Source organism: Pristiophorus japonicus, chromosome 7 (assembly GCF_044704955.1).
Source record: "Pristiophorus japonicus isolate sPriJap1 chromosome 7, sPriJap1.hap1, whole genome shotgun sequence".
Classification (NCBI taxonomy): domain Eukaryota; kingdom Metazoa; phylum Chordata; class Chondrichthyes; family Pristiophoridae; genus Pristiophorus; species Pristiophorus japonicus.
In genome coordinates, this window is record NC_091983.1 from 202,765,035 (window position 1) to 202,789,741 (window position 24,707).

Here is a 24,707-nt window from a genome sequence, read left to right on the forward strand (position 1 = left end):
AAGCTACTATCAGTAATGGTGACCATGAAACTACCAGATTGTTGTTAAAAACCCAAAAGACCACTGGCTGTCTCAAAATGCATTACAGGCAATGATGTATTTTTGGAGTGCAGTCACAGTTGTAATGTGGGAGCCACAGCAGCCAATTTGCGCACAGCAAGCTCCCACAAACAGCAATGTGATCATGACCAGATAATTTGTTTTTGTTATGTTGATTTAGGGATAAATATTGGTCAGGACACCGGGATATCTCCCTTGCTCGTCTTTGAAATAGTGCCATGAGATCTTTTACCTCCACCTGAGAGAGTAGATGGGGCCTCGGTTTAACGTTTCATCCGAAAAATGGCAAAGCAGACACTCATTACTGCACTGGAGTGTCAGCCTAGATTTTATGCTCAAGGCAGTGCTACCTCTGAGCCATGACTGACACAAATGCTTTATTCGTGATTTTCGGAAGCTCTGAGGATTTGGCAATTGTGTCTTTGGATTGGAAAATTGCAAATGTCACTGTATTATTTAAGAAGGGAGGAATGGAGAAACCAGGTAACTACTGACCTGTCAATTTACTGTCAGTTACATAAGAAATATCAGGAGTAGGCTATTTGGCCCCTCGAGCATGCTCCACCATTCAATAAGATCATGGCTGATCTAATCCTGGCCTAAACTCCATTTCCCCGCCCGCTCCCCATAACCCTTGACTCCCTTATCATTCAAAAATCTGTCTATTTCCACCTTAAATATATTCAATGACCCAGCCTCCACAACTACCTGGGGTAGAGAATTCCAAAGATTCACGACCCTCTGAGAGAAGAAATTCCTCCTTATTTTTGTTTTTAATGGGTGACCCCTTATTCTGAAACTATGCCCCCTAGTTCTAGATTCCCCCGCAAAGGGAATCATCTGCTCTGCATCTACCCTGTCAAGCCCCCTCATAGAAACATAGAAACATAGAAAATAGGTGCAGGAGAGCGTGCCTGCACCACCATTCAATAAGATCATGGCTGATCATTCCCTCAGTATCCTGTTCCTGCTTTCTCTCCATACCCCTTGATCCCCTTCGCCATAAGGGCCATATCTAACTCCCTCTTGAATAGATCCAATGAACTGGCATCAACAACTCTCTGCAGCAGGGAATTCCACAGGTTAACAACTCTCTGAGTGAAGACGTTTCTCCTCATCTCAGTCCTAAATGGCCTACCCCTTATCCTAAGACTATGTCCCCTGGTTCTGGACTTCCCCAACATCGGGAACATTCTTCCCGCATCTAACCTGTCCAGTCCCGTCAGAATCTTATATGTTTCTATGAGATCCCCTCTCATCCTTCTAAACTCCAGTGAATAAAGGCCCAGTTGATCCAGTCTCTCCTCATATGACAGCCCAGCCATCCCTGGAATCAGTCTGGTGAATCTTCGCTGCACTCCCTCAATAGCAAGAATGTCCTTCCTCAGATTAGGAGACCAAACTGAACACAATATTCCAGGTGAGGCCTCACTAAGGCCCTTTACAACTGCAGTAAGACCTCCCTGCTCCTATACTCAAATCCCCCTAGCTATGAAGGCCAACATACCACTTGCCTTCTTCAGAATCTTATATGTTTCAATAAGATCGCCTGTCATCCTTCGAAACTCCATTGAGTATGGGCAAAACCAGCTCAACCTATCTTCATAAGTCAACCCCCTCATTTCAGGAATCAACCTCATGAACATTCCCTGAACAGCCTCCAATGCAAGTATATCCTTCCTTATATACGGAGACCAAAACTGTACTCAGTACTCCAGGTGTGGCCTACCAATACCCTGTACAGTTGGAGCAGGATTTCCTTACTTTTTTACTCCTTGCAATAAAGCCCAACATTCCATTTGCTTTCCTGATTACTTGCTGTACCTTCATGCTAACTTTTTGTGTTTCATACACAAGAACCCCCAGATCCCTCTGTACTGCAGCATTTTGTAATTTCTCCCCATTTAAATAATTTTCTTTTTTCTTTTTCACTACCTAAGTGGATAACCTCACATTTTCCCACATTATAGTTCATCTGCCAAATGTTTGCCCACTCACTGAGCCTATCTATATCTCTTTGTAGATTCTTTGCGTCATCCTCACAACTTGCTTTCCCTATCTTTGTATATTCAGCAAATTTGGCTACATTACACTTGGTACCTTCATCCAAGTCATTAATATAAATTGTAAATCGCATTGATCCCTGTGGCACCCCACTAATTATTGGTTGCCAACCTGAAAATGACCCATTTATCCTGACTTCCTGTTTTCTGTCAGTTAGTCAATCCTCTATCCATGCTAATATATTACCCCCAACCCTGTGAGCTCTTATCTTGTGCAGTAACCTTTTATGTGGCACCTTATCGAATGCTTTCTGGAAATCCAAATACATGACATCTACTGGTTCCCCTTTATCCATTCTGCTTGTTACATCCTCAAAGAACTCCCAGCAAATTTGTCAAACATGATTTCCCTTTCATAAAACCATGCTGACTCTACTTGACTGCATTATGATTTTCTAAATGTCCTGCTAATACTTCCTTAATGATGGACTCCAGCATTTTCCCTTGACTATCCTCGATTATCAATTATTGGAATGTTTTTAGAGTCTTCTACCATGAAGACCGATACAAAATATTTGTTCAAAGTCTCTGCCATTTCCCTGTTACCCATTATTAATTCCCCAGTCTCATCCTCTAGGAGACCAATGTTTACTTTAGCTACTCGTTTCCTTTTTATATACCTGTTGACGCTCTTACTGTCTGTTTTTATATTTCTTGCTAGTTTACTCTCATATGCTATCTTCTCTGTCTTTATCATTTTTTTAGTCATCCTGTGCTGATTTCTAAAAAGTTGCCAATCCACTGGCCTTCCATTGTCCTTTGCAACATTGTGTGCCTTTGTTTTCAATTTGATACCATCCTTTACTTCTTTAGTTAGCCACGGATGGTTCATCCTTCTCTTCGCATCTTTCTTTCTCATTGGAATAAATCTTTGCTGGGAGTTATGAAATATCTCCTTAAATGTTTGCCACTGCTTTTCTACAGTCTTACACTTTAATATATTTTCCCAGTCCACTTTAACCAACTCTGCCTTCATACCTTTATAATTACCTTCATTTAAGTTCAGGACACTAGTTTGAGATCTAGCTTTCTCACCCTCAAACTGAATTTGAAATTCTACCATGCTATGATCACTCTTCCCAAGAGGATGTTTCACTGCGAGATCATTAATTAATCCACAGTTGTTGCACATGACTAGATCCAGAATAGTCTGCTCCCTGGTTGGTTCCACAAAGTAGTGTTCAAAGAAACCATCCCGCATATACTCTATGAACTCTTCCTCAAGGCTACCTTTGCCTATTTGATTTGTCAAATCAAATGAAGATTAAAATGACCCATTGCTGGAAGTTTCTTACAAGCCTCCATTATTTCTTGATTTATACTCTGTCCTGCAGTGTGGTTACTGTTTGGGGGCCTGTAGACCACTCCCACCAGTAATTTTTTTACCTTATTATTTCTTATTTCCACCCAAACTGATTCTACATCTTGATCCTCTGAGACAATATCATTTCTCACTACTACACTGATCTCATCCCTTATTAACAGATCTACCCTACCTCCTTTTTCTTTCTGCCTATCCTTATGAAATGGCAAATTCAGCTCCCAGCCCTGGTCACCTAGCAACCACGTCTCTGTAATGGCAATCGGATCGTACCCATTTATTTCTATTTGTGCCGTCAACTCATTTACCTTGTTATGAATGCTTTGTGCGTTCAGATATAGAGCTTTTAGTTTTATCTTATCTGTATACGCTCTGTCTCTTCCTGTCGCACTTTGGTTTTCATTACCCCTGTCACTACCCTGCACTTTTGCCCTCCTTGCTCTTTGACTTTTTAAATTTATGCTCACCGGATCCCTCCCCCCTATTATTTAGTTTAAAGCCCTATCTACAGCCCTAGTTATTCAATTCGCCAGGACACTAGCCCCAGCCTGTTTCATGTGAAGTCCATCCCGATGGAACAGCTCCCTCCTATCCCAGTACTATGCCAGTGCCCCATGAGTTGAAACCTATTCCTCCCACACCAAACTTTGAGCCACAAGTTCTCTTATCCTATTTACCCTATGCAAATTTGTGTGGGAAATTACTGGAATCTATCACCAGGGACAGAGTGAAGGAGCACTGGCACAACTATGAGCTGATCAAAAAGAGTTGGTGTGGGTTTGCGAAAGGCAGGTCATGTTCAGGAGGAACTCACAGAGAGTGGGGCCAAAGCTCTGCCACTTCACAAATGGCAACGGCACTGGTGGAAGGTCCATCTATGGTAACAAATTTGAGGATGAGAACTTCATACGAAAACACGATAAAGCAGGTATATTGTCAATGGCCAATGCTGGGCCCAATACAAATGGGTCACAATTCTTCATATGTACTGATACCACTGAATACCAGCGATACCATTTAATCATAAGGTGAGGGGAAGAGGAGGCTACACCAAAGGCCAGAGTGTGGGGCGGAGGGGGAGATAGAAGGCTCATTCGGTAGCAGTAAACTTTGAAAAGTTGTAAAAGTACCACCAGGTGCTAATCATTCTCTCCTCCAGCGATATTCAGTTTTAACGCTCGAAGAGGGAAGTGGAGCGCCAAATCAAGCGTTAAACACTTCTTTTAAGGCACTAAATTCTGAGAGTGGGGCAATAGCGGCAGAGCACTAAACAATTTTGTGCGCATTGGTAACGGCATGAGAGGCTGCTTCCCTTGCTTAAAGGGAAGGGCCAATGATGCTACACAAGCTCGTTGTCGGCAGTTCTGTTTTGCAAGGCGACCTGCGTGACTGCCATTACAGTCCCAAACACTCTCACAAAGTGGAGGGCTTGGCCATCTTGTGCCAGTGAAACATGAAAAGCTTTGCCCAGGCACCAGACTGCTGCAAATAATAAAGTTGCGCGAGCTGAAAACCGTTCCCTTTAATTACTGCTCCCCAAGCGGCCAGCTGAGTTCACAATGCCTCCTCTTGCTGGCGTTGTCGGTGCAAGAAAATACAGCAGGGGGCGAGAGTCAATTTACCCCCGAGGCGATAACGGAGCACTGCGCTAGAGGCTACGAGTTACTGACACTGAAGTTCGCCGCGCCCGCTCACTCACCCCTTAGCACCCTGTTAGTGCCCTCCTCACCCCTCCGGCAATAACAGGGTGGGGGCGGGGCACTAACCTACCAAATTTCTAACTCAAGAAGTTTCCAGAGATAGGGTGGATCAAGGCCTTGGAGGGATTTCAAGACGAGGATGAGGAGTTTAAAAGTGAGCTCATTTTAACCACTCTCTCACCAAGCCCCAATAAGTGCCTCATTTAACAACAATACAGTGAAAAGCAGGGACCCTGCGCTGACACTGACCAAGGAGATATTGTAATCATCGCAAAAGATACAAAGACATCATCAAACGAAGGCACATAATGAGAAAGATGCCTCTCCACTGCCGGTACTGGCTAATGGCTGTGCCCTTCTTTCGTTAATAGGCAGTTTCTCTGATAGGGTTGACACTGCCAGGAAGAAATCAAAACACATTTGATTTTTTTAAATTGGATGCTGTAGTTAAATATAAATTCCATCAAATATGTTAGCTTGCCCCTGTCAGCCAAAAGGATAGGATAGGATTTCACTAGAAAAGCGGCTCTTGTGCAGTGTTGCATCAATAAATCATTGGAATCCAAACAAAACTGCAGGTATAACTGTACGGTAACCAAGGGGTTGGATCTTTGTTTGGAGGAGATGAATCGGAATTGTTTACTTTTACTGACTGATAACTACCCTACTAACTGATTACTGCATTATCAACAACGTTAGTAAATAATATTTGAGTACTCAACCTGGATGTCTACAGGAGGGATTGAAACCATTCCCTTCCCCACCCCACAAGTCCGATTGAGACAGTAAAGCGATGAGATTAGTTTGCTGTCCTTTAGTTCTGAGCATTGACCTGAATCCAGGCCAGACTGGGTGGGATGGAAGTCTCCATCTCTGCCTTGAATGGGGAGGCGCACCCAATATTGTGCCTTGAGCCTCATTACCATCGATCCGGCGAGCTGCAGGCACTAACAGGCATCGAGGTGGAAAGTCGGGCCACTGTGACACATGCAGCGGCTGTCAGGTAAATGATTAGAGGAGAGCAGGAAGGGGGGGTTGACCTGGAAGAGGGTGCGGTCAGGTCAGAAAGAGGGATAATCAGTCGGGAAGGAGGGTGGGGTAACTGGGACAATGTGTGGTATTGAAGGGTGCAGAATTTATGAGAAACCCCTCCCCCGCCCAGTGTTTGGACTCATTGGAAAGAAAATGTAATTTGGAACTATCTACCAGATAGTTAGAAATCCTAAAGTACACATGGAAGAAACTACGAACTTTAATCAAATTTGGGATTTTACAAGACAAATTTAGTCTGTGTGGGCAGGGCTAGAGAACTAAAGGATGACTAACCTACAAAGAAACCAGTTTGAGTATTGAAGCTGTCTGGGAAATTGAAACTAAAGTAAATTGTCTGGAGAATTGTGGATATTCGAAAACTCTTCTCCACAGGAGACATTAACATAGCAACAATTAACCCAGAGATAGCTAACCATCAACCTGAACCTGGAAAGCCATTTCAGCATATAGAAACATAGAAAATAGGTCCAGCAGTAGGCCATTCGGCCCTTCAAGCCTGCACCGCCATTCAATGAGTTCATGGCTGAACAACATAGCATAACAACAAAGGCCCATCCAGCCCGCATGAAATGGGATGAAATACATAGCAATATGATGGAAGAGGATTTACTTGAGTGTATTAGGGATGGTTTTCTGGACCAATATGTTGAGGAACCAGCTAGAGGACTGGCCATCCTAGACTGGGTGATGTGTAATGAGAAAGGACTAATTAGCAATCTTGTTGTATGAGGCCCCTTGGGAAAAAGTGACCATAATATGGTAGAATTCCTTATTAAGATGGAGAGTGACACAGTTAATTCAGAGACTAGGGTCCTGAATTTAAGGAAAGGCAACTTCGATGGTATGAGACATGAATTGGCTAGAATAGACTGGCAAATGATACTTAGAGGGTTGACGGTGGATAGGCAATGGCAAACATTTAAAGATCACATCGATGATCTTCAACAATTGAACATCCCGGTCTGGAGTAAAAATAAAACGGAGAAGGTGGCTCAACCGTGGTTAACAAGAGAAATTAAGGATAGTGTTAAATCCAAGGAAGAGGCGTATAAATTGGGCAGAAAAAGCAACAACCCTGAGGATTGGGAGAAATTTAGAATTCAGCAGAGGAGGACAAAGGGTTTAATTAGGAGGGGGAAAATAGAGTTTGAGAGGAAACTTTCCGGGAACATAAAAACTGACTGCAAAAGCTTCTATAGATATGTGAAGAGAAAAAGATTAGTGAAGACAAACGTAGATCCCTTGCAGTCAGATTCAGGTGAATTTATAATGGGGAACAAAGAAATGGCAGACCAGTTGAACAAATACTTTGGTTCTGTCTTCATGAAGGAAGATGCAAATAACCTTCTGGAAGTACTTGGGAACCGAGGGTCCAGTGAGAAGGAGGAACTGAAGGATATACTTATTAGTCAGGAAATTGTGTTAGGGAAATTGATGGGATTGAAGGCCGATAAATTCCCGGGGCCTGATAGTCTGCATCCCAGAGTACTTAAGGAAATGGCCCTAGAAATAGTGGATGCATTGGTGATCATTTTCCAGCAGTCTATCGACTCTGGATCAGTTCCTTTGGACTGGAGGGTAGCTAATGTAACACCACTTTTTAAAAAAGGAGAGCGAGAGAAAGCAGGTAATTATAGACCGGTTAGCCTGACATCAGTAGTGGGGAAAATGTTGGAATCAATCATTAAGGATGAAATAGCAGTGTATTTGGAAAGCAGTGACAGGATCGGTCCAAGTCGGCATGGATTTATGAAGGGGAAATCATGCTTGACAAATCTTCTGGAATTTTTTGAGAATGTAACTAGTAGAGTGGACAAGGGAAAACCAGTGGATGTGGTGTGTTTGGACTTTCAAAAGGCCTTTGACAAGGCCCCACACAAGAGATTGGTGTGCCAAACTAAAGCACATGGTATTGGGGGTAATGTACTGACTTGGATAGAGAACTGGTTGGCAGACAGGAAGCAGAGAGTCGGGATAAACGGGTCCTTTTCAGAATGGCAGGCAGTGACTAGTGGAGTGCTGCAGGGCTCAGTGCTGGAACCCCAGCTCTTTACAATATACATCAATGATTTAGATGACGGAATTGAGTGTAATATCTCCAAGTTTGCAGATGAAACTAAACTGGATGGCGTTGTGAGCTGCAAGGAGGACATTAAGAGGCTGCAAGGTGACTTGGACAGGTTAGGTGAGTGGGCAAATGCATGGCAGATGCAGTATAATGTGGATAAAGGTGAGGCAAAAACACAAAGGCAGAATATTATCTGAATGGCGGCAGATTAGGAAAAGGGGAAGTGCAACGAGACCTGGGTGTCATGGTACATCAGTCATTGAAAGTTGGCATGCTGGTATACTAGGCGGTGAAGAAGGCAAATGATATGTTGGACTTCATAGCTAGGGGTTTTGAGTATAGGAGCAGGGAGGTCTTACTGCAGTTGTACAATGCCTTGGTGAGGCCTCACCTAGAATATTGTGTTCAGTTTTGGTTCCCTAATCTGAGGGAGGACATTCTTGCTATTAAAGGAGTGCAGCGAAGGTTCACCAGACTGATTTCCCAGGATGGCAAGACTGACATATGAGGAGAGGTTGGATCGACTGGGCCTTTATTCACTGGAGTTTAGAAGGATGAGAGGGGATCTCACAGAAACATATAAAATTCTGACGGGACTGGACAGGTTAGATGCAGGAAGAACTTTCCCGATGTTGGGGAAGTCCAGAACCAGGGGACACAGTCTAAGTATAAGGGGTAAGCCATTTAGGACTGAGATGACAAGAAACTTCTTCACTCAGAGAGTTGTTAACCTGTGGAATTCCCTACCACAGAGAGTTGTTGATGCCAGTTCGTTGGATATATTCAAGAGGGAGTTAGATATGGCCCTTATGGCTAAAGGGATCAAGGGGTATGGAGAGAAAACAGGAAAGAAGTATTGAGGGAATGATCAGCCATGATCTTATTGAATGGTGGTGCAGGCTCAAAGGGCCGAATGGCCTAATCCTGCACCTATTTTCTATGTTTCTACTTTTCTAAACCCAAGCACAGACAGACCTTGCAAATACCAAGCTAACATTTCCATCAAGAAACAGATTTAGAAGTTCGACACATCCGAGACACATTAACATTTAATGAGCCCGCCAAAATTTGGCAAAGAAATATCAAGCCCGCCAAAAATTAAACAAAGAAATCCGGGCTGATTTGGCGCGAAGATTAGAACAGCTCAAAATGTATAACTGGGCCCTGCTTTAACAAAGGGCATGCTATGCAGATGCTACTGCCTCAGACGACACTGCTAGGGACCCTTAGCAGAAGGTATGCCCACAGCAGCCTATCATCAAGAAGGGAGAGAGACCACCGCAGCAGTTGTAACTAACTTCTCCAGCCTCGACGTCCTGAAATCGGAAAAGGAAGGAAGAACATCACCACCGCGGCAGCAACCGACCACAGCCAATGTGGAACCACCAAAACCACCGCGATCGACCAACTTCGAAACAAAACTCCACAAGGAAGAAAACGAAGAATTGAAAGTTTCCACTCTACAATCTAAGTCCTGACTACCAACAGGTGAAAACATTACCTAAAGAGACTTTGAACGTATTTCTCACAAAAGAAAGTGGGTACTTACCCCTAAGTCCAAAATGCACCCTACCGCATCAGCGGACACCACCCAACTGAAGATTGCGCAGTGAGAAGTCTTCTCCGATGTTCGGGGTACGGCAGGCAGAACCTACAGAATCCAGCGAACCCCGATATCGCGAACTACCGCAAACTGACTATAAAGGATTGTTAAGCATAGTCCCTGTTTGCCCTGGAGTCTAATCTAGTCAGTGTTAGGAATTGGGAGGTGGGAGGTGTATTATTCACTGTAACCCCTTTGAATGTGTGATGTACTGTTCTTTATTTGAGTGATTATAAGTTTGACATTGTATTTTCTTGTCTTTAATAAAACCAAAGTTCTTTTGCACCAAACCAGTTGTCTCTTGCACTTTATCACGTCCCCCAAATAAATCCAGAGTCCAGAACCCAAGGGAGTGGGAGTGATTTGAACCGCTCAGAAGGTCAGAGGTGAACCTGACCCCCGAGACCACCCCTTACAGTATGGAATATGGGAGGGTGTGATAAAACGGATTATGGGTGGGTGTGGCACAGTCGCATCTAGGTGGGTTTAATACAACAGAAAGTGTGTAGGTGTGATTACAATGGAATATGGATGGGTGTGGTCCAATGGAATATGGGTCTGTGAGGGACATTGGAATATGGGTGTGTGTTTTACACTGGAATATGTGTAGATGGGATAAAATGGATTATGGGTGTGTGTGGTACACTGGAATGTGTAGGTGAGATACAATAGATTATGGGTGTGTGCAGTACACTGAAATATATGTGGGCATGATACAATCAATGATTCTCAGGTGTGGGTCAATGTAATAAGGCTGAGCCTAGTATAATAGAGTACTGGCACGCATAGTACAATCCACAGCAGAAAGTCAGGCAATTGTGTGCGGCTTGATTTCATTCAATTTCCATTGAGCACTGCACGGAGCAGGCGATATGGAACGCTGCCTTATCTCCTAGCCCTTGCTGGCCTGCTCCATCTCAATGCAATTGAGCCCATCAACTGCAAAATCAAGCCTTCTTTGCACAGATGTCTATAAATAAAGAGGACAAATGCGTAAGTGTTGCTGGAATGATCGGTGGTCAGTGGCCATTACTAACAGACTGAATCATTTTCCTTTTTCTCCACATCTCTTAAATACTTTTCTTGCATGCCCCAATCTTGAAGGATGCATGGTTTTAAGGAGGGTTGAATGCCAGTTCTTTAGAGGGAATTTTTTCCATTTCCTGTGATGATTTTCTCACTTTTTGGCTTTCAAACACGTGATCTTAGTGACTGTTGTGATTTCTCAGCCCTCTGATGTGTTTTTAGTGTAATGTCTGTAGCTCCACACTGTGGACGCCTGTGTTACTGCAGCTCGTGCTGTTTAAAAAAGAGCAGATCACCTGACCAGCAGGTCAGGAGATTCCGGAACCTGCAGCTATCTTACAGGTTGTGCGTTGTGTGCTCTCTGAAGATATTATATTTGGCGACGAGAATGGAATCAAATTGGATAATACAAAGTTGAAATTTTTGTTGGTGAAGGGTTCAGCCAGCCGACAGAGATTTTGAGAGCAACTCTGTTTTTGGAAACAGCTACAAATCCGAGGTAAATTACGAGCACACTTGGTTAAACTGCCAGAGTCAAAATGGCTGCCCCTATGGGAGTTATAGGGCATTTGGGGGCATTTCAATGTGACCGTGAAAGTTTCAGAGCATATGTGGATATGCTAGAAATGTTTTTCACTGCAAATAATATCATCGAAATCCCCAGTAATGAAGACAATAACCGAGTGGTGTTGGAACGGAAAAGAGTTATATTTTTAACTGAGGCCTCGCCTGAGTTGTATGAAACGCTGATAAATTTGCTTGTGCCTGACAAGCCAAAGGATACAATGCTGAAACAGATCAACATTACAGCCCCGTTCTGTTGGAAATTGCTGAAAGTTATCGTTTCGGAATACGAAATCAGAAGGCCGAAGAAAATATCAGTGAATACATTGTAGCATTAAAAAAGCTATCTATTCATTATACTTTCAGAGACTTTCAAACCGAGCATTGCGAGACCGCTTTGTTTGTGGGATGAAAAATGATGCGATCAGAAGAAAGTTATTGACGATGCCTAACTTGACTTTTGATTTGGCTTGTCAGACAGCTTGGTCGATGAACATGGCCAACCAATATTCCCAATAATTTCATACTAATTTCAGTCATCAGACAACCGAGGTGAATCGCCTGCAGGTTCAAAGTAAAAGGCGGTGGGGCCCCAAAGTCTCAGAAACTGGAAATGGGAACAGAGCATTGGCGTCCTGCTATCGGCCTGGGACAACACATTGCTCAAAGTAGTTCATATGTGAAGGCAGAGTGTTTCTTCTTCAGGAAAACTGGGCATCTTGCGAAGGCATGCCGACTGAAGGGTAAACTAGCTTTTAAAGCTATGAGTAGAAATCCCCAGAGACTACATAGCATGGAAGAACAACAACAGGACGAGGAGATGTTAGAGCTAAACGTCATCAGGAGCACGAGGTCAATGGACGGCGATTCGAAAAGTATCATAATCCACATAGATGATGCGGGATTCAAGATACTCATGGAAATCGACACTGGTGCATCCGTGAGTGTCGTACCGGAGTCGCTATACCTCGACAAATTGCGGCATTTCCCATTGGAGAAAGCCAAGATAGAGCTGCGAGGCTACTCAGGAGAGAACATTCCGGTGGTAGGTCGTATCCATCATCATCATAGGCAGTCCCTCGAAACGAGGATGACTTGCTTCCACGCCGAAAATGGATGAGTTCACAGGTGTTTCATTGATATTCCGGATCCCGAACTACATCCTGAAGGGTGGACGATGCCTGTGCGTGGATTTTTTAAATGTGTGGTGACCGTTGCACACCAGCCACCACACGGGCTTGACAGAGCTAGGTCTTGGTCCAGTGGCAAGGGTTAACCAGGATGACTGCAGACCAGCTCTGCTGCACGGACCTAGTGCGCGCACATATCGCAGTGTGGGCTGGCCTGTGCTGCCCCTGGGCCTTCGCCTCTTCTGGGCCCCGATCACATCGCTATACGAGCTCTTGTCGCTCCTTTGTCCTGACCTTGCTGCTCCTGCTGTACCTGCCCGCACTGCAATCAGCCGTCTCCTTCCTGCAGCAGCATGTGCTGCTCCCTGCAGTGGTATGCCACCGCACGGTGCTCCCTCTAATGGCCCCGGCCTGCGGCATTTGGCCATGGCTTTGTCTCCTGTGTCATGGTGAACAGCGTATCCAAAATATCGGAGAGAAGGTATTCTAAGTCACAGAGAACTGTGTCCCCCTCCTCCATGGGGACTGAATCTTGTAATATTTGACTTGACCATTTCGCCACACTCTTTGCAAAGATATTCTCCTTTGCCAGACTGGGCAAATAATCATCTTTATTCTTGTATAATCTCTTTTTAAAATAGATCCTCCATTTACGATATTCTTTCATTACAACCTCAATCTTCCTTTTCCAATAGTTGCCCTCCAATACGATTGCCTCTGGTTTACAGTGTCATCGGCCTCAGTGCCTTCCAGTGGACTGATAAACCCACATACTGGATTCTTCCTCTTCTCTACATACTGGGTATACCAGGCCCACCAGATAGCATTGTTCAGACGACTTTTGTCCCTCCACAGCAGTCTCAAGCCTTTGAACGTTTTCCATTTCGGGAGCCGCCGTGCTGCCTGCAGGCTGTCAGTGCGATGAGCGCGGCGGGGGAAGGGCCGGTTCACCGGGGGGCCGGGTGCGAGGGCCCGGCGGGGGAAGGGTTGATTCCCCGGGGGGCCGGGTGCAAGGGCCCGGCGGGGGAAGGGTTGATTCCCCGGGGGGCCGGGTGCAAGGGCCCGGCGGGGGAAGGGCTGGTTCCCATTCCCCGGGGGGCCGGGTGCGAGGGCCCGGCGGGGGAAGGGCCGGTTCCCCGGGGGGCCGGGTGCGAGGGCCCGGCGGGGGAAGGGCCGGTTCCCCGGGGGGCCGGTTGCGAGGGCCCGGCGGGGGAAGGGCCGGTTCCCCGGGGGGGCCGGGTGTGAGGGCCCGGCGGGGGAAGGGCTGGTTCCCCGGGGGGCCGGGTGCGAGGGCCCGGCGGGGGAAGGGCCGGTTCCCCGGGGGGCCGGTTGCGAGGGCCCGGCGGGGGAAGGGCCGGTTCCCTGGGGGGCCGGTTGCGAGGGCCCGGTGGGGGAAGGGCCGGTTCCCATTCCCCGGGGGGCCGGTTGCGAGGGCCCGGTGGGGGAAGGGCCGGTTCCCCGGGGGGCCGGGTGCGAGGGCCCGGCGGGGGAAGGGCCGGTTCCCATTCCCCGGGGGGGAGTTGGTCGGCCGGCAGCCGCTCGCAGGTGATCCACAGCGGGCACGTCATGGTGTCGAGCCCGCACGGTGAGTGCCGGGGCTACGACTTCGACACGGTGAACCGGTGGACCTGCCGCACCTACCGTTTCGGGCCCCGGAGCCACGGCTGCCTCAACATTGACCCGAGCCTGAGCCAACTGCTGGAGTACACGACCCTGGCCTACAGTGGAAAGCTGATGTCTCCGAAATGGTAGGTCGTATCACTGTACCAGTGATATACAAGGATCAAGTTCAGAGCTTGCCTCTAATAGTAATGGCAGGAGACAGGCCTGCCTTACTCGGAAGAAATTGGTTGGGATCACTGAAGCTGGATTGGAGTGAGATTTTTCGAGTTGAAACGAGATTTGCGTCAAAGGATGATGTCATCAAGAATTATCTGAAGGCGTTCTGTGAAACGGGCAGTCCAATCCAAGGCTTCAAGGCGAGTGTCAGGGTACAGAAGGACACTAGATCGGTTTACTGCAAGCCACGTTCTGTACCATATGCACTCAGGAGAAAGTTGAGCAAGAACTCAAAAGACTAGAGACTGGGAACATTATTTCTAAGATAGATCGATGTAATTGGGCTACACCCATTGTTGTTGTACCTAAGTCCAATGGTAAGGTAAGATTGTGTGGTGATTATAACTTAACCGTAAACCAGGTTCTTGAGGGTAATGTCCCCAATACATTGCCAAATATATTAGATTTGTTCACAACACTGACAGGGGGTCAGATTTTCTCAAAGTTGGATCTTACGAATGCCTACTTACAGCTTGAACTAGATGAGGAGTCCAAGTCATGCTTGACTATAAATACCCATCTAGACCTATATCAATTTAATAGACTACCATTTGGAGTGTCTTCCGCCCCTGCCATATTCCAAGGGGTGATGAACCAGATTTTGCAAGGTATTGAAGGAGTAGTGTTATTTAGATGACACACTAATTTCAGCACCAAATAGGCAAATTCAAAATAACATTTTGAATGAAGTCCTCAAACAACTGGAGAAGCACAGAGTACGAGTGTCTGTTCGTAAGTGTGAGTTATTTCAAAACTCAGTGGAGTACTTAGGTTACAGAGCGGACAAATATGATTTACATCCAACCAAGGAAAAACTGGATGCAATCAGAAATGCACCCACTCCTAAGAATGTCACTGAACTGCGATCATTTTTGGGTCTTTTGAACTATTATGGGAAGTTCCAACCAAATTTGGCTATAGTATTACATCCACTGATTGACCTATTGAAAAAACAGGTCCATTGCAAGTGGTCAAAAGAATGCGATACAACATTCAAGGAATGTAAAAGCAACTTGGTAGAGAGCATCATGTTAATTCACTATGACGTATCTCAGAAGATCAAGCTAGCACGTGATGCCTCTCCGTATGGAGTTGGGGCAGTAATTTCGCATGTATTACGTAATGGCACTCTCAGTGCCAGTGACCTTAATTATGCACAAATCGAAAGGGGAGCTTTGGCATTAATTTTGGGGGTCAAGAAGTTCCACAAATACTTGTATGGTCATAAGTTTACTGTCGTTACGGACCATAAGCCCCTGACAGCAATTCTCCATCCAAAGTGCCCAGTTCCAACATTAGCTGCAGCCCGAATGCAGAGATGGGCTTTGATTTTGTCAGCATATACATATGATATTGAATACAGACGATCAGCTGATCACAGTAATGCTGATGCTACGTCTAGATTGCCTTCCCTATCACAAATTACACCCGATAGGGAAGAGGTGTTCTATTTTTCATACATTGATGAACTGCCAGTCACAGCTGAAGAGATTGGTAGAGCAACCAAACGTGACCTGGTGATGTCAAAGGTGTATGATTATATTGCAAACGGATGGCCAAACCAGGTAACAGACAAAGATATTTATCCAGTCTTCATTCGTAGGAATTAATTATCAGTTGATAAAGATTATATCATGTGAGGTGCAAGAGTGGTTATACCAAATAAATTCAGGTCCAAATTATTAGGAGACCTCCATGACCAATACCTGGGAATGTACTTGACCAAGAGTTTTGCACACAGTTACTTATGGTGGCCAGGTCTTGATAAAGATATAGAATACATCATAAGTCAGTGTACGACATGTCAATCGGTAAGCAAGCAACCACCATCAGTACCATTACAGCCATGGAAATGGCCTCCCAGTGTGTGGCAAAGGCTACATATTGATTTTGCTGAGCTAGAAGGACAACAATTGTTCATTCTGATTGATAGCCATTTGAAGTGGGTCGAGGTGTTTCCAATGTGGAAAATAACAACAAGTAAAACATTAGACATTTTGCAAAGATTATTTTCTTCATTTGGCCTCCCAGAAGAAATTGGTTCGGATAATGGACCACAATTTCGTTCAGAAGAATTTGCACAGTTGACAAGCAAAAATGGTGTGAAACATATCAAGGTTCCATCGTAGCACCCTGCTTCGAATGGTGCAGCAGAGCGCACTGTACAAATTATATAACGTGCCCTCATCAAACACATGTTGGATCCAATTCCAAAGAAACGACAATTGTCATTGGACCACAAATTGGCTAATTTTCTAATAACGTATTGTAATACTCCTCACACAACTACTGGTACAACACCAGCAGAGTTGTTTCTCAAACGACAGCCACGAACTAGATTCTTGTTGTTAAAACCAAACTTGGCATAGTCCGTAGAAGAGACACAATTAAGGCAGAAAGAGAATCATGATAGAGGTAGAGTAAAAGAGAGAAGTGTGAAATTAAATCAGAAGGTGAGAGTGAAGAACCATCATAGATGGGTAAAGTGGTTACCAGGAAGAGTGGCAAAGATATGTGATCCTTGCACATATTTGGTCAAGATGTTTGATAATGGACAGGTTAGGTTTGTTCACATTGAGCATATTTTACCCACAGACATGGAAGTAGTTGAGAGTGGGAGTGATTCAATTATTTCTAACTCATCAGATAGTTTTGATACACCAGTAGCATATCCTACATCCAATGTACTGCAAACAAATCCAAGCGAAAGTCAGAATTTAAGTCTGAGTCCGAGTCAGGAAAACAAACAGTCTGAAGTTAGAGAGAGTTCAAATGGAAATCAAGGCCATCCCTTGGAAGAAAAATTCCCTCGGGATCACCTCAAATGAGTTTAAATTCGACACCCTGTTTGGAAGGTTCTGTTCGAGAGCGAAGGTATCCTCTTCGAAACAGAAAACAAGTGGTTTAGCTTGATTTGTAAATATGGCAAAATAAGTCCATATCCTTTGTTATGTATAACCATGCAAGTTATGCATGATGACTGTTTGTTATAGTAACTTCTTCATTAAAGGAGAGAGAAGTGTAATGTCTGTAGCTCCACACTGTGGACGCCTGCGTTACTGCAGCTCGTGCTGTTTAATAAAGAGCAGGTCACCTGACAAGCAAGTCAGAAGATTCCGGAACCTGCAGCCATCTTACATGTTGTGTGTTGTGTGCTCTCTGAAGATATTACAAAACACAAGTGATCTTTGTGACTGTTGTGATTTCTCAGCCCTTTGATGTGTTTTTTAAAGCACCATGCAGTGAGCAAATTTTATAATTGAGGTTGCAAGTACAATTAAAAGATTTCCGCAGGCAGCTGCATAACTAGTCAATGGCAAAAAGAAAAGCATGTCTATGTTTCAGATACAATGAATTATTTGGACAGCCAATGGCAGCTGTTATATAGGCAAATGTGGCAGCCAGTTTGCCCGCAGGAGCCCACAAGCGGCAGTGAGAATGAATAATCAGTCCATGTGTACTTTCTTATAAGGTATTAGTTGAGCGAGATAGGTTAGCCCAGACTCTTCTTCAAACAATGCCTCGGGCCACCAGACAGGCCTTGCTTTAATATCCAATCCTCAAAAAAAAACTGAATTTGCCTCATCGCTACACTGTAACTAAAACCGCAAAGACCTGAGCTCACAACTTTCTGACTCAGAAACCAAAATATCAAGCTAACATGCACAAAAAAATTTGCATTTTTATAACGTTATTTGCGGCCTCAAGGCATCCCAAAGCGCTTTACAGACAATGAAGTACTTTTGAAGTGTAGACACTGTTGTAATGTAAATAACAAGGCAGCTAATTTTTGCACAGTGTAAGAATAAAAGTATATATTAACGATAGAATTGCTATGGGATATATGTAATAAAGATGAATTGAATGTGTATGGATAAATATCGACAGTGCTGATTACACAAACAGACTGCGGTTTGGACTCAAGAGCACAAAACGGATACATCCGAATTCAAGTCTTTTCTTCTGGGCAGAGCTTAAGGAACAAAAGGAACATGACTTTCAAGATAAGCAAACCCATCGAAACTCACTAAACTAGCAGACCATTAAAAGGTGTTAATAGGAAAATGATTTTCAAGAAACAGTTACATCTGTGAGGAAAGCCAATAAAGAACTGCCCTGAAATGAAGACCCAATCCTGGGGCTTTACCAACATATGTTGAGAGACAGTGGGGGCCCGTACTTGGTCAGAGTATCCCCTGCAGCCGCTGAGGTACCGCCCCCAAAAAATGTTTTCTGAAATATTCCTCACGTACCGCCCATCTCCCGCCCGACAAGAGTTTCCTCCTCGGCGCAACTTCTGGAGGCTCCAAAAATGGGATTTTTCTTGTGCATGATCCTCTAAGATTTTGCTCCCGCCCACCAGAATGGCCGCTGGCAAAAAGGTGGTCTGTGAATCGGGCGGCAGGGAGAATCGCGCAGAGTGCTGCAGTACTGCACAGCCCGAGTAACGTCCATATGCTGCACCATTATCAGAGGCTCAGAATGAGTTCACAGATTGACCTTAAATGGGTGGAGGCTTGCCACGCCATCCCGGGTGAGGTCTTTATAACGGCACTCCACCTCAGATACTGGTTCCTCCAGCTCCTCCCAGGGAGCTCTAGGCTTCCCTCCATCAGACTTCTTGGAAGCTTTTTTTGCACATTATAACTTCCCTAGGTGGATGGCTGATGATGAGTTTATTGCTCTCTCTCTCTCGCCAAACATGACCTCTCTGCAACTGGCAGGTGCAAGTGAGTGCACAGCTTTTATGAGCATGCACAGCTGTGCCATCAGCCCCAATCGCTGGAAAAGTGACGTCATCGCCCACAAAAAACGACAAAAAAAAATCGCAAATCTCGCACATGCACAGTGCACGGCCTCCGATGTTTGCCGAGTCGAGAGGCCTGCACTTACCACCCACTGCTGCCGCCGCCCACTCACACCCACTCCCGCCCACTCCCGCCTGTCGGCTCCTGCTGCCTACCACTGCCACCGACAGAACCACGGCGAAACTCCCATCCGACTGGCCCCAGCAGCAGCGCGCGGCAAAACCTGAAGTTCCATCTGGGGACCGCCGCGAAATGGGCTGGCCTTAGCTCCCACCAAGTTTGGGTCCAATGGACCTTAAGAGATATATAAAGGGAACCCCAAAGCCTGTTCTCTTTCGTTTTGATGATGACATGGTGAAGCAGGGAGCCTCCCTCTACAGAACCAGAAGCAAGGAAGAAGACCATGAGATTTGCTTGACTCAGAGGGAAGTATATGTCTGTTTAAATCTGTAACTCATTACCTTACCTGTTGTAATTAAGCAGAGTCTATAGGATACTAATAGACTGCTGTTTTTTGTCCGATAGGCTATGTGCATGTGTGTGTGTTTAATAAACTTCGTCCAAATTGTTTTAACGAACTGGTCTTGCTATCAATTTAATGCCAGAGATTTAGAAATCTTCCAAAATTGGGGGCTCATCCTGGATCTGGCGAGACGGCTTTAGATCATTCTGTTAAACAATTGGAAATCTAGGAGTTGCAATTTAACCGGTGTTGCGAAGTCTAAAAGTATAAACTATTAAACGGATCGGGAGAGTAGCATTTTAGAGGTAGTTGTCTCGGTAGTTGGAACTGTTTAAGGGGGACCACCAGTAGTTAAATTCAAAAGACACAGAATGAAGGGATTGGTGAAGTACAAAAAGACAGCGAAAGATGTAGCTGTAGCCTACCATGAGAAAATACATGAAAAGGTGTCCATGAGGGACTTACTAGAGTTACGAGCACAATGCATTTGTAAGGACCAACATGCATCTTTTGGGGAGATCGTGACATTTATTCAGGAGAGAGTAGATGAGGGAAAACTAAGGCCCAAATGGGCAAACTGTCTTTTGGCATTTGGTGCAAATTACTGTGCTCAGAGAGATGAAGAACAAATGAGTCAGGATGTAAAAGAGATTCAAAATTTAAGGGAAGAGAGACAAGATTTAAAACAATTAGAAGTAAAAGAGATTTAACTAAAAGAAAAAGAGATTCAAAGTATAAAAGAACAGAAAGAAGGCATCCAACTTGTTAGGCAGTTAAAGGAGGGTGAAATCCAGCATTTGAGATTGATTACACAACAGTACCAGGCAACTAGAAAGGGGGGCCGAGTAGGCAGCTTCGTTGCTACAGCAACAAAGTTTCTCAAATTGAAATGATGCAGCAGCTGTCATTGAAGCAAATTAAAACAGATTAGAGTTCAAAACATATAAATTGGAAAACTTGGAGCTCTGGCAGGAGGTAGAAGATGTAAGGGGGCATTAAGGGAAGCAATTAAGAGGCCACAAAGGGAGGCAATCAGTAAATAGTTGGGTGCAGCAGGGATCAGTGCTGGGACCCCAACTACTTACAATCTATATTAACAACTTGGAAGAAAGGATCGAGTGTAATATATCCAAGTTTGCTGATGATACAAACATGGGAGGAAAAACAATGTGTGAGGAGGACACAAAAAATCTGCAAAAGGTCATAGACAGGCTAAGTGAATGGGCAAATATTTGGTAGATGGAATATAATGTTGGAAAGTGGGAGGTCATGCATTTGGCAGAAAAAAATCAAAGAGCAAGTTATTATTTAAATGGAGAAAAATTGCAAAGTGCTGCAGTACAGCAGAACCTGGGGGTAATTGTGCATGAAACACAAACAGTTAGTTTGCAGGTACAGCAAGTGATCAGGAAGGCCAATGGAATCTTGGCCTTTTTTTCAAAGGGGATGGAATATAAAAGCAGGGAAGTCTTGCTACAGTTATACAGGGTATTGGTGAGGCCACACCTGGATTACTGCGTGCAGTTTGGTTTCCTTATTTACGAAAGGATATACTTGCTTTGGAGGCAGTTCAGAGCAGGTTCACTAAGATGATTCCGGAGATGAGGGGGTTGACTTATGAGGAAAGGTTGAATACGTTGGGCCTATACTCATTGGAATTCAGAAGAATGAGAAGTGATCTTATCGAAACGTATAAGACTATGAGGGGGCTTGACAAGGTGGATGCAGAGAGGATGTTTCCACTGATGGGGGAGACTAGAACTAGAGGGCATGATCTTAGAATAAGGGGCCGCCCATTTAAAACTGAGATGAGGAGAAATTTCTTCTCTCAGAGGGTTGTAAATCTGTGGAATTCGCTGCCTCAGAGAGCTATGGAAGCTGGGACATTGAATAAATTTAAGACAGAAATAAGACAGTAAAACGATAAGGGGATAAGGGATTATGGGGAGCGGGCAGGGAAGTGGAGCTGAGTCCATGATCAGATCAGCCATGATCTTATTGAATGGTAGTGCAGGCTCGAGGGGCCGTATGGCCTACTCCTGTTCCTATTTCTTAAGTTCTTATGTTCTTACAAGATAAAATTTCACGGGGTTGGGGGTAATATATTAGCATGGATTGAGGATTGGCTAACTAACAGAAAACAGAGAGTCGGGATAAACGGGTCATTTTCCGGTTGGCAAACAATAACTAGTAGGGTGCTGCAGGGATTAGTACTGGGGCCTCAACTATTTGCAATCTATATTAATGGCTTGAATGAAGGGACCGAGTGCAATGTAACCAAGTTTGCTGATGACACAAAGATGGGTGGGAAAACAACTTGTGAGGAGGACACAAAAAATCTGCAAAGGGATATAGACAGGCTAAGTGAGTGGGCAAAAATTTGGCAGATGGAGTATAATGTAGGAAAATGTGAGGTTATCCACTTTGGCAGAAAAAATAGAAAAGCAGATTATAATTTAAATGGAGACAAATTGCAAAGTGCTTCAGTACAGAGGGACCTGGGGGTCCTTGTGCATGAAACACAAAAGGTTATTATGCAGGTACAGCAAGTAATCAGGAAGGCAAATGGAAAGTTGGCCTTTATTGCAAGGGGGATAGAGTATAAAAGCAGAGAAGTCCTGCTACAACTGTACAGGGTATTGGCGAGGCCACACCTGGAGTACTGCATACAGTTTTGTTCTCTGTAATTAAGAAAGGATATACTTGCATTGGAGACTATTCAGAGAAGGTTCACTAGGTTGATTCCGGAGATGATAGATTGAGTAGGCTGGGTCTATACTCATTGAAGTTCAGACAAATGAGAGGTGATCTTATCGAAACATATAAGATAATGAGGGGGCTCTAAAAGATGGATGCAGAGAATATATTTCCCCTCATAGGGGAAACTAAAACTAGGGGGCATAGTCTCAGAATAAGGGGCCTCCCATTTAAATCTGAGATGAGGAGGAATTTCTTTCATTCAGAGGGTTGTAAATCTGTGGAATTCACTGCCCCAGAGAGCTGTGGAGGCTGGGTCTTTGAATATATTTAAGGCGGGGAGAGACAGATTTTTGAGCGATAAGTGTTGAATAAAGAGTTATGGGGAGTGGGCCGGGAAGTGAAACTGAATCTATGATCAGATCAGCCATGATCTTATTAAATGGCGGAGCATGTTTGAGGTTCAAATGGCCTACTCCTGCTCTTATTTCTTGTGTTCTTATGTTTCTCAAATTCCTGCTGGATTCAAGTACTCATCGACCCTCAACATCGCCAATGGATTCTGGAGTATCCCTGTTAAAACAGAAGTCTAGTACAAATTTGCATTCACATTTGAGGACCAGAGCTACACCTGGACATGCTTGCCTCTGGGGTTCCACAATGCCCCAACGATCTTCTACAAAAAAATGCAGTTTTAAAAGACTTTTCCCGCCCTACCTGCTTGCTGCAGTACATAGATGACCTGCTACTGGCAACTGACAGCATGGAGGAGCACAAACTGTTGACGTTGTTGGCTCAGGCGGAACTTAAGGTGAACCCCATAAGGCTCAATTAGTAAAAGAATGGTCACTTTTCCAGGAGTGTCCATTTCTCCAGAGGATCATCCCCAAACTCTCACAAGGTGGAGATAATACAGCGACTGCCATTACCCACTTCCAAAACAACCCTACGATTATTCTTGGGTTTGGTGGGGTACCAAAGGAACTTTATCCCAGGCTTTGCAGAGTGCGCAAAGCCCCTGTATGATTTGATAAAACTGCAGGGTGATGACATACGCCTGGCATGGCCTGATGCTCACACCCAGTCCGTGGCTAAATTAAAAACTGCAGTGATACAGGCCGCATGTCTGATCCCTCCAGATCCCACACAGCCCTTCCATTTGGAGGTTGAGGCCGCAGAACAAAGCCTCACTGCAGTTCTGTGCCAAACGCGAACTGATTGACTGCAGCCCATTGCATATGTATCTCGAATCCTGCAGGAGGCAGAAAAGACGTATACCGCATGCGAGCGCCACCTACTGGCCATCTTCTGGGTGGTACATCACTTTACCTTTATTACTGGACTACAGGCTGGACTACATCCTGCACAGCGCTCAGACACCTCTGAAACTACTGATGAAACCTGGAGATTCGCTAGTTTCCTCGCAGCGCCTCAGCAAATGGACATTGGAATTTATGGAAAGAGCCATTGATACAATTTCCAACCCACCACATTGCTACCACAATTTCTGATCTATGAGAGGGACCCACATGACTGTCCGTTACCCTTGATTACCTTTGAGACCCATCCTGTGCAGAAAGAGGCCATACAGGGAGCACCAGATGTCTACATCAATGGGTCATCATATCACATCAAGGGATCCTCCCACACCTGGTATGCTGTGGTATTGTCAGAAAGAACCATTTGGTGATGATGCAACCGACAGTGCTCACAATATGCAGAAATCGCCGCACTTCCAACTGCTGTAAAGGAAACCTCAGATAGACCCGTGAATATTTGGTCCGATAGTGCCTATGCTATAAACACCATGCTCTCCCTGCCCCTATACCACAAAAAGACTATTGTACGATAGACGGTAAGGCCCTGGTCCATGGGCCCTGGTTACGCCTGCTCTTAAACATACCTTAAACAGCAATCCCAGCCCAGCTTCATAGGAAAGGTATCAGCCCATAGAAAAGGGGGTCCACATAGTGAGGGAAATTCCAGAGCAGACAGAATAGCCAAGGATGCTGCGATTGATGGGGAGATAGAGGATATAGTTGCTGAGCCCTGCAATGCTGTTAGCAAGGGCTCCCCAACAGATCACCTAGATTTAAAATCCCTGCAGCAGCAATACTGGCCATATGCTGTTGTAAGCGCCGGCATGAGGAAGGTAGACACCTTCGTCAACTGACAGCCTGGGCTCCCAATACCATACTAGCCACTGCCTCTGACTCAGCGGAGCAGATGCTGATGTTCAAAAGATGCCCGACGGTGTGTGTTCCACCAGAGGTGGGTCAGGAACTGCTCGCGCTCTTTCACTCCCACCCCAC

At 44.9% G+C, this 24,707-nt stretch overlaps 1 protein-coding gene across 1 annotated transcript; it reads right to left on the bottom strand.

The window, feature by feature from the left end:
• Positions 1-13,535: 13,535 nt before the first annotated feature.
• Positions 13,536-14,156, bottom strand: LOC139266661 (proline-rich protein HaeIII subfamily 1-like). The gene has a single exon (XM_070884248.1). The coding sequence runs from the start codon at positions 14,154-14,156 to the stop codon at positions 13,536-13,538; it is 621 nt and encodes a 206-aa protein (XP_070740349.1).
• Between the last annotated feature and the right edge of the window lie 10,551 nt (positions 14,157-24,707).

Bases quoted from the DNA above. Each gene is read 5' to 3' on its own strand.
- LOC139266661 (XM_070884248.1), bottom strand. From the start codon at position 14,156: ATGACGTGCCCGCTGTGGATCACCTGCGAGCGGCTGCCGGCCGACCAA.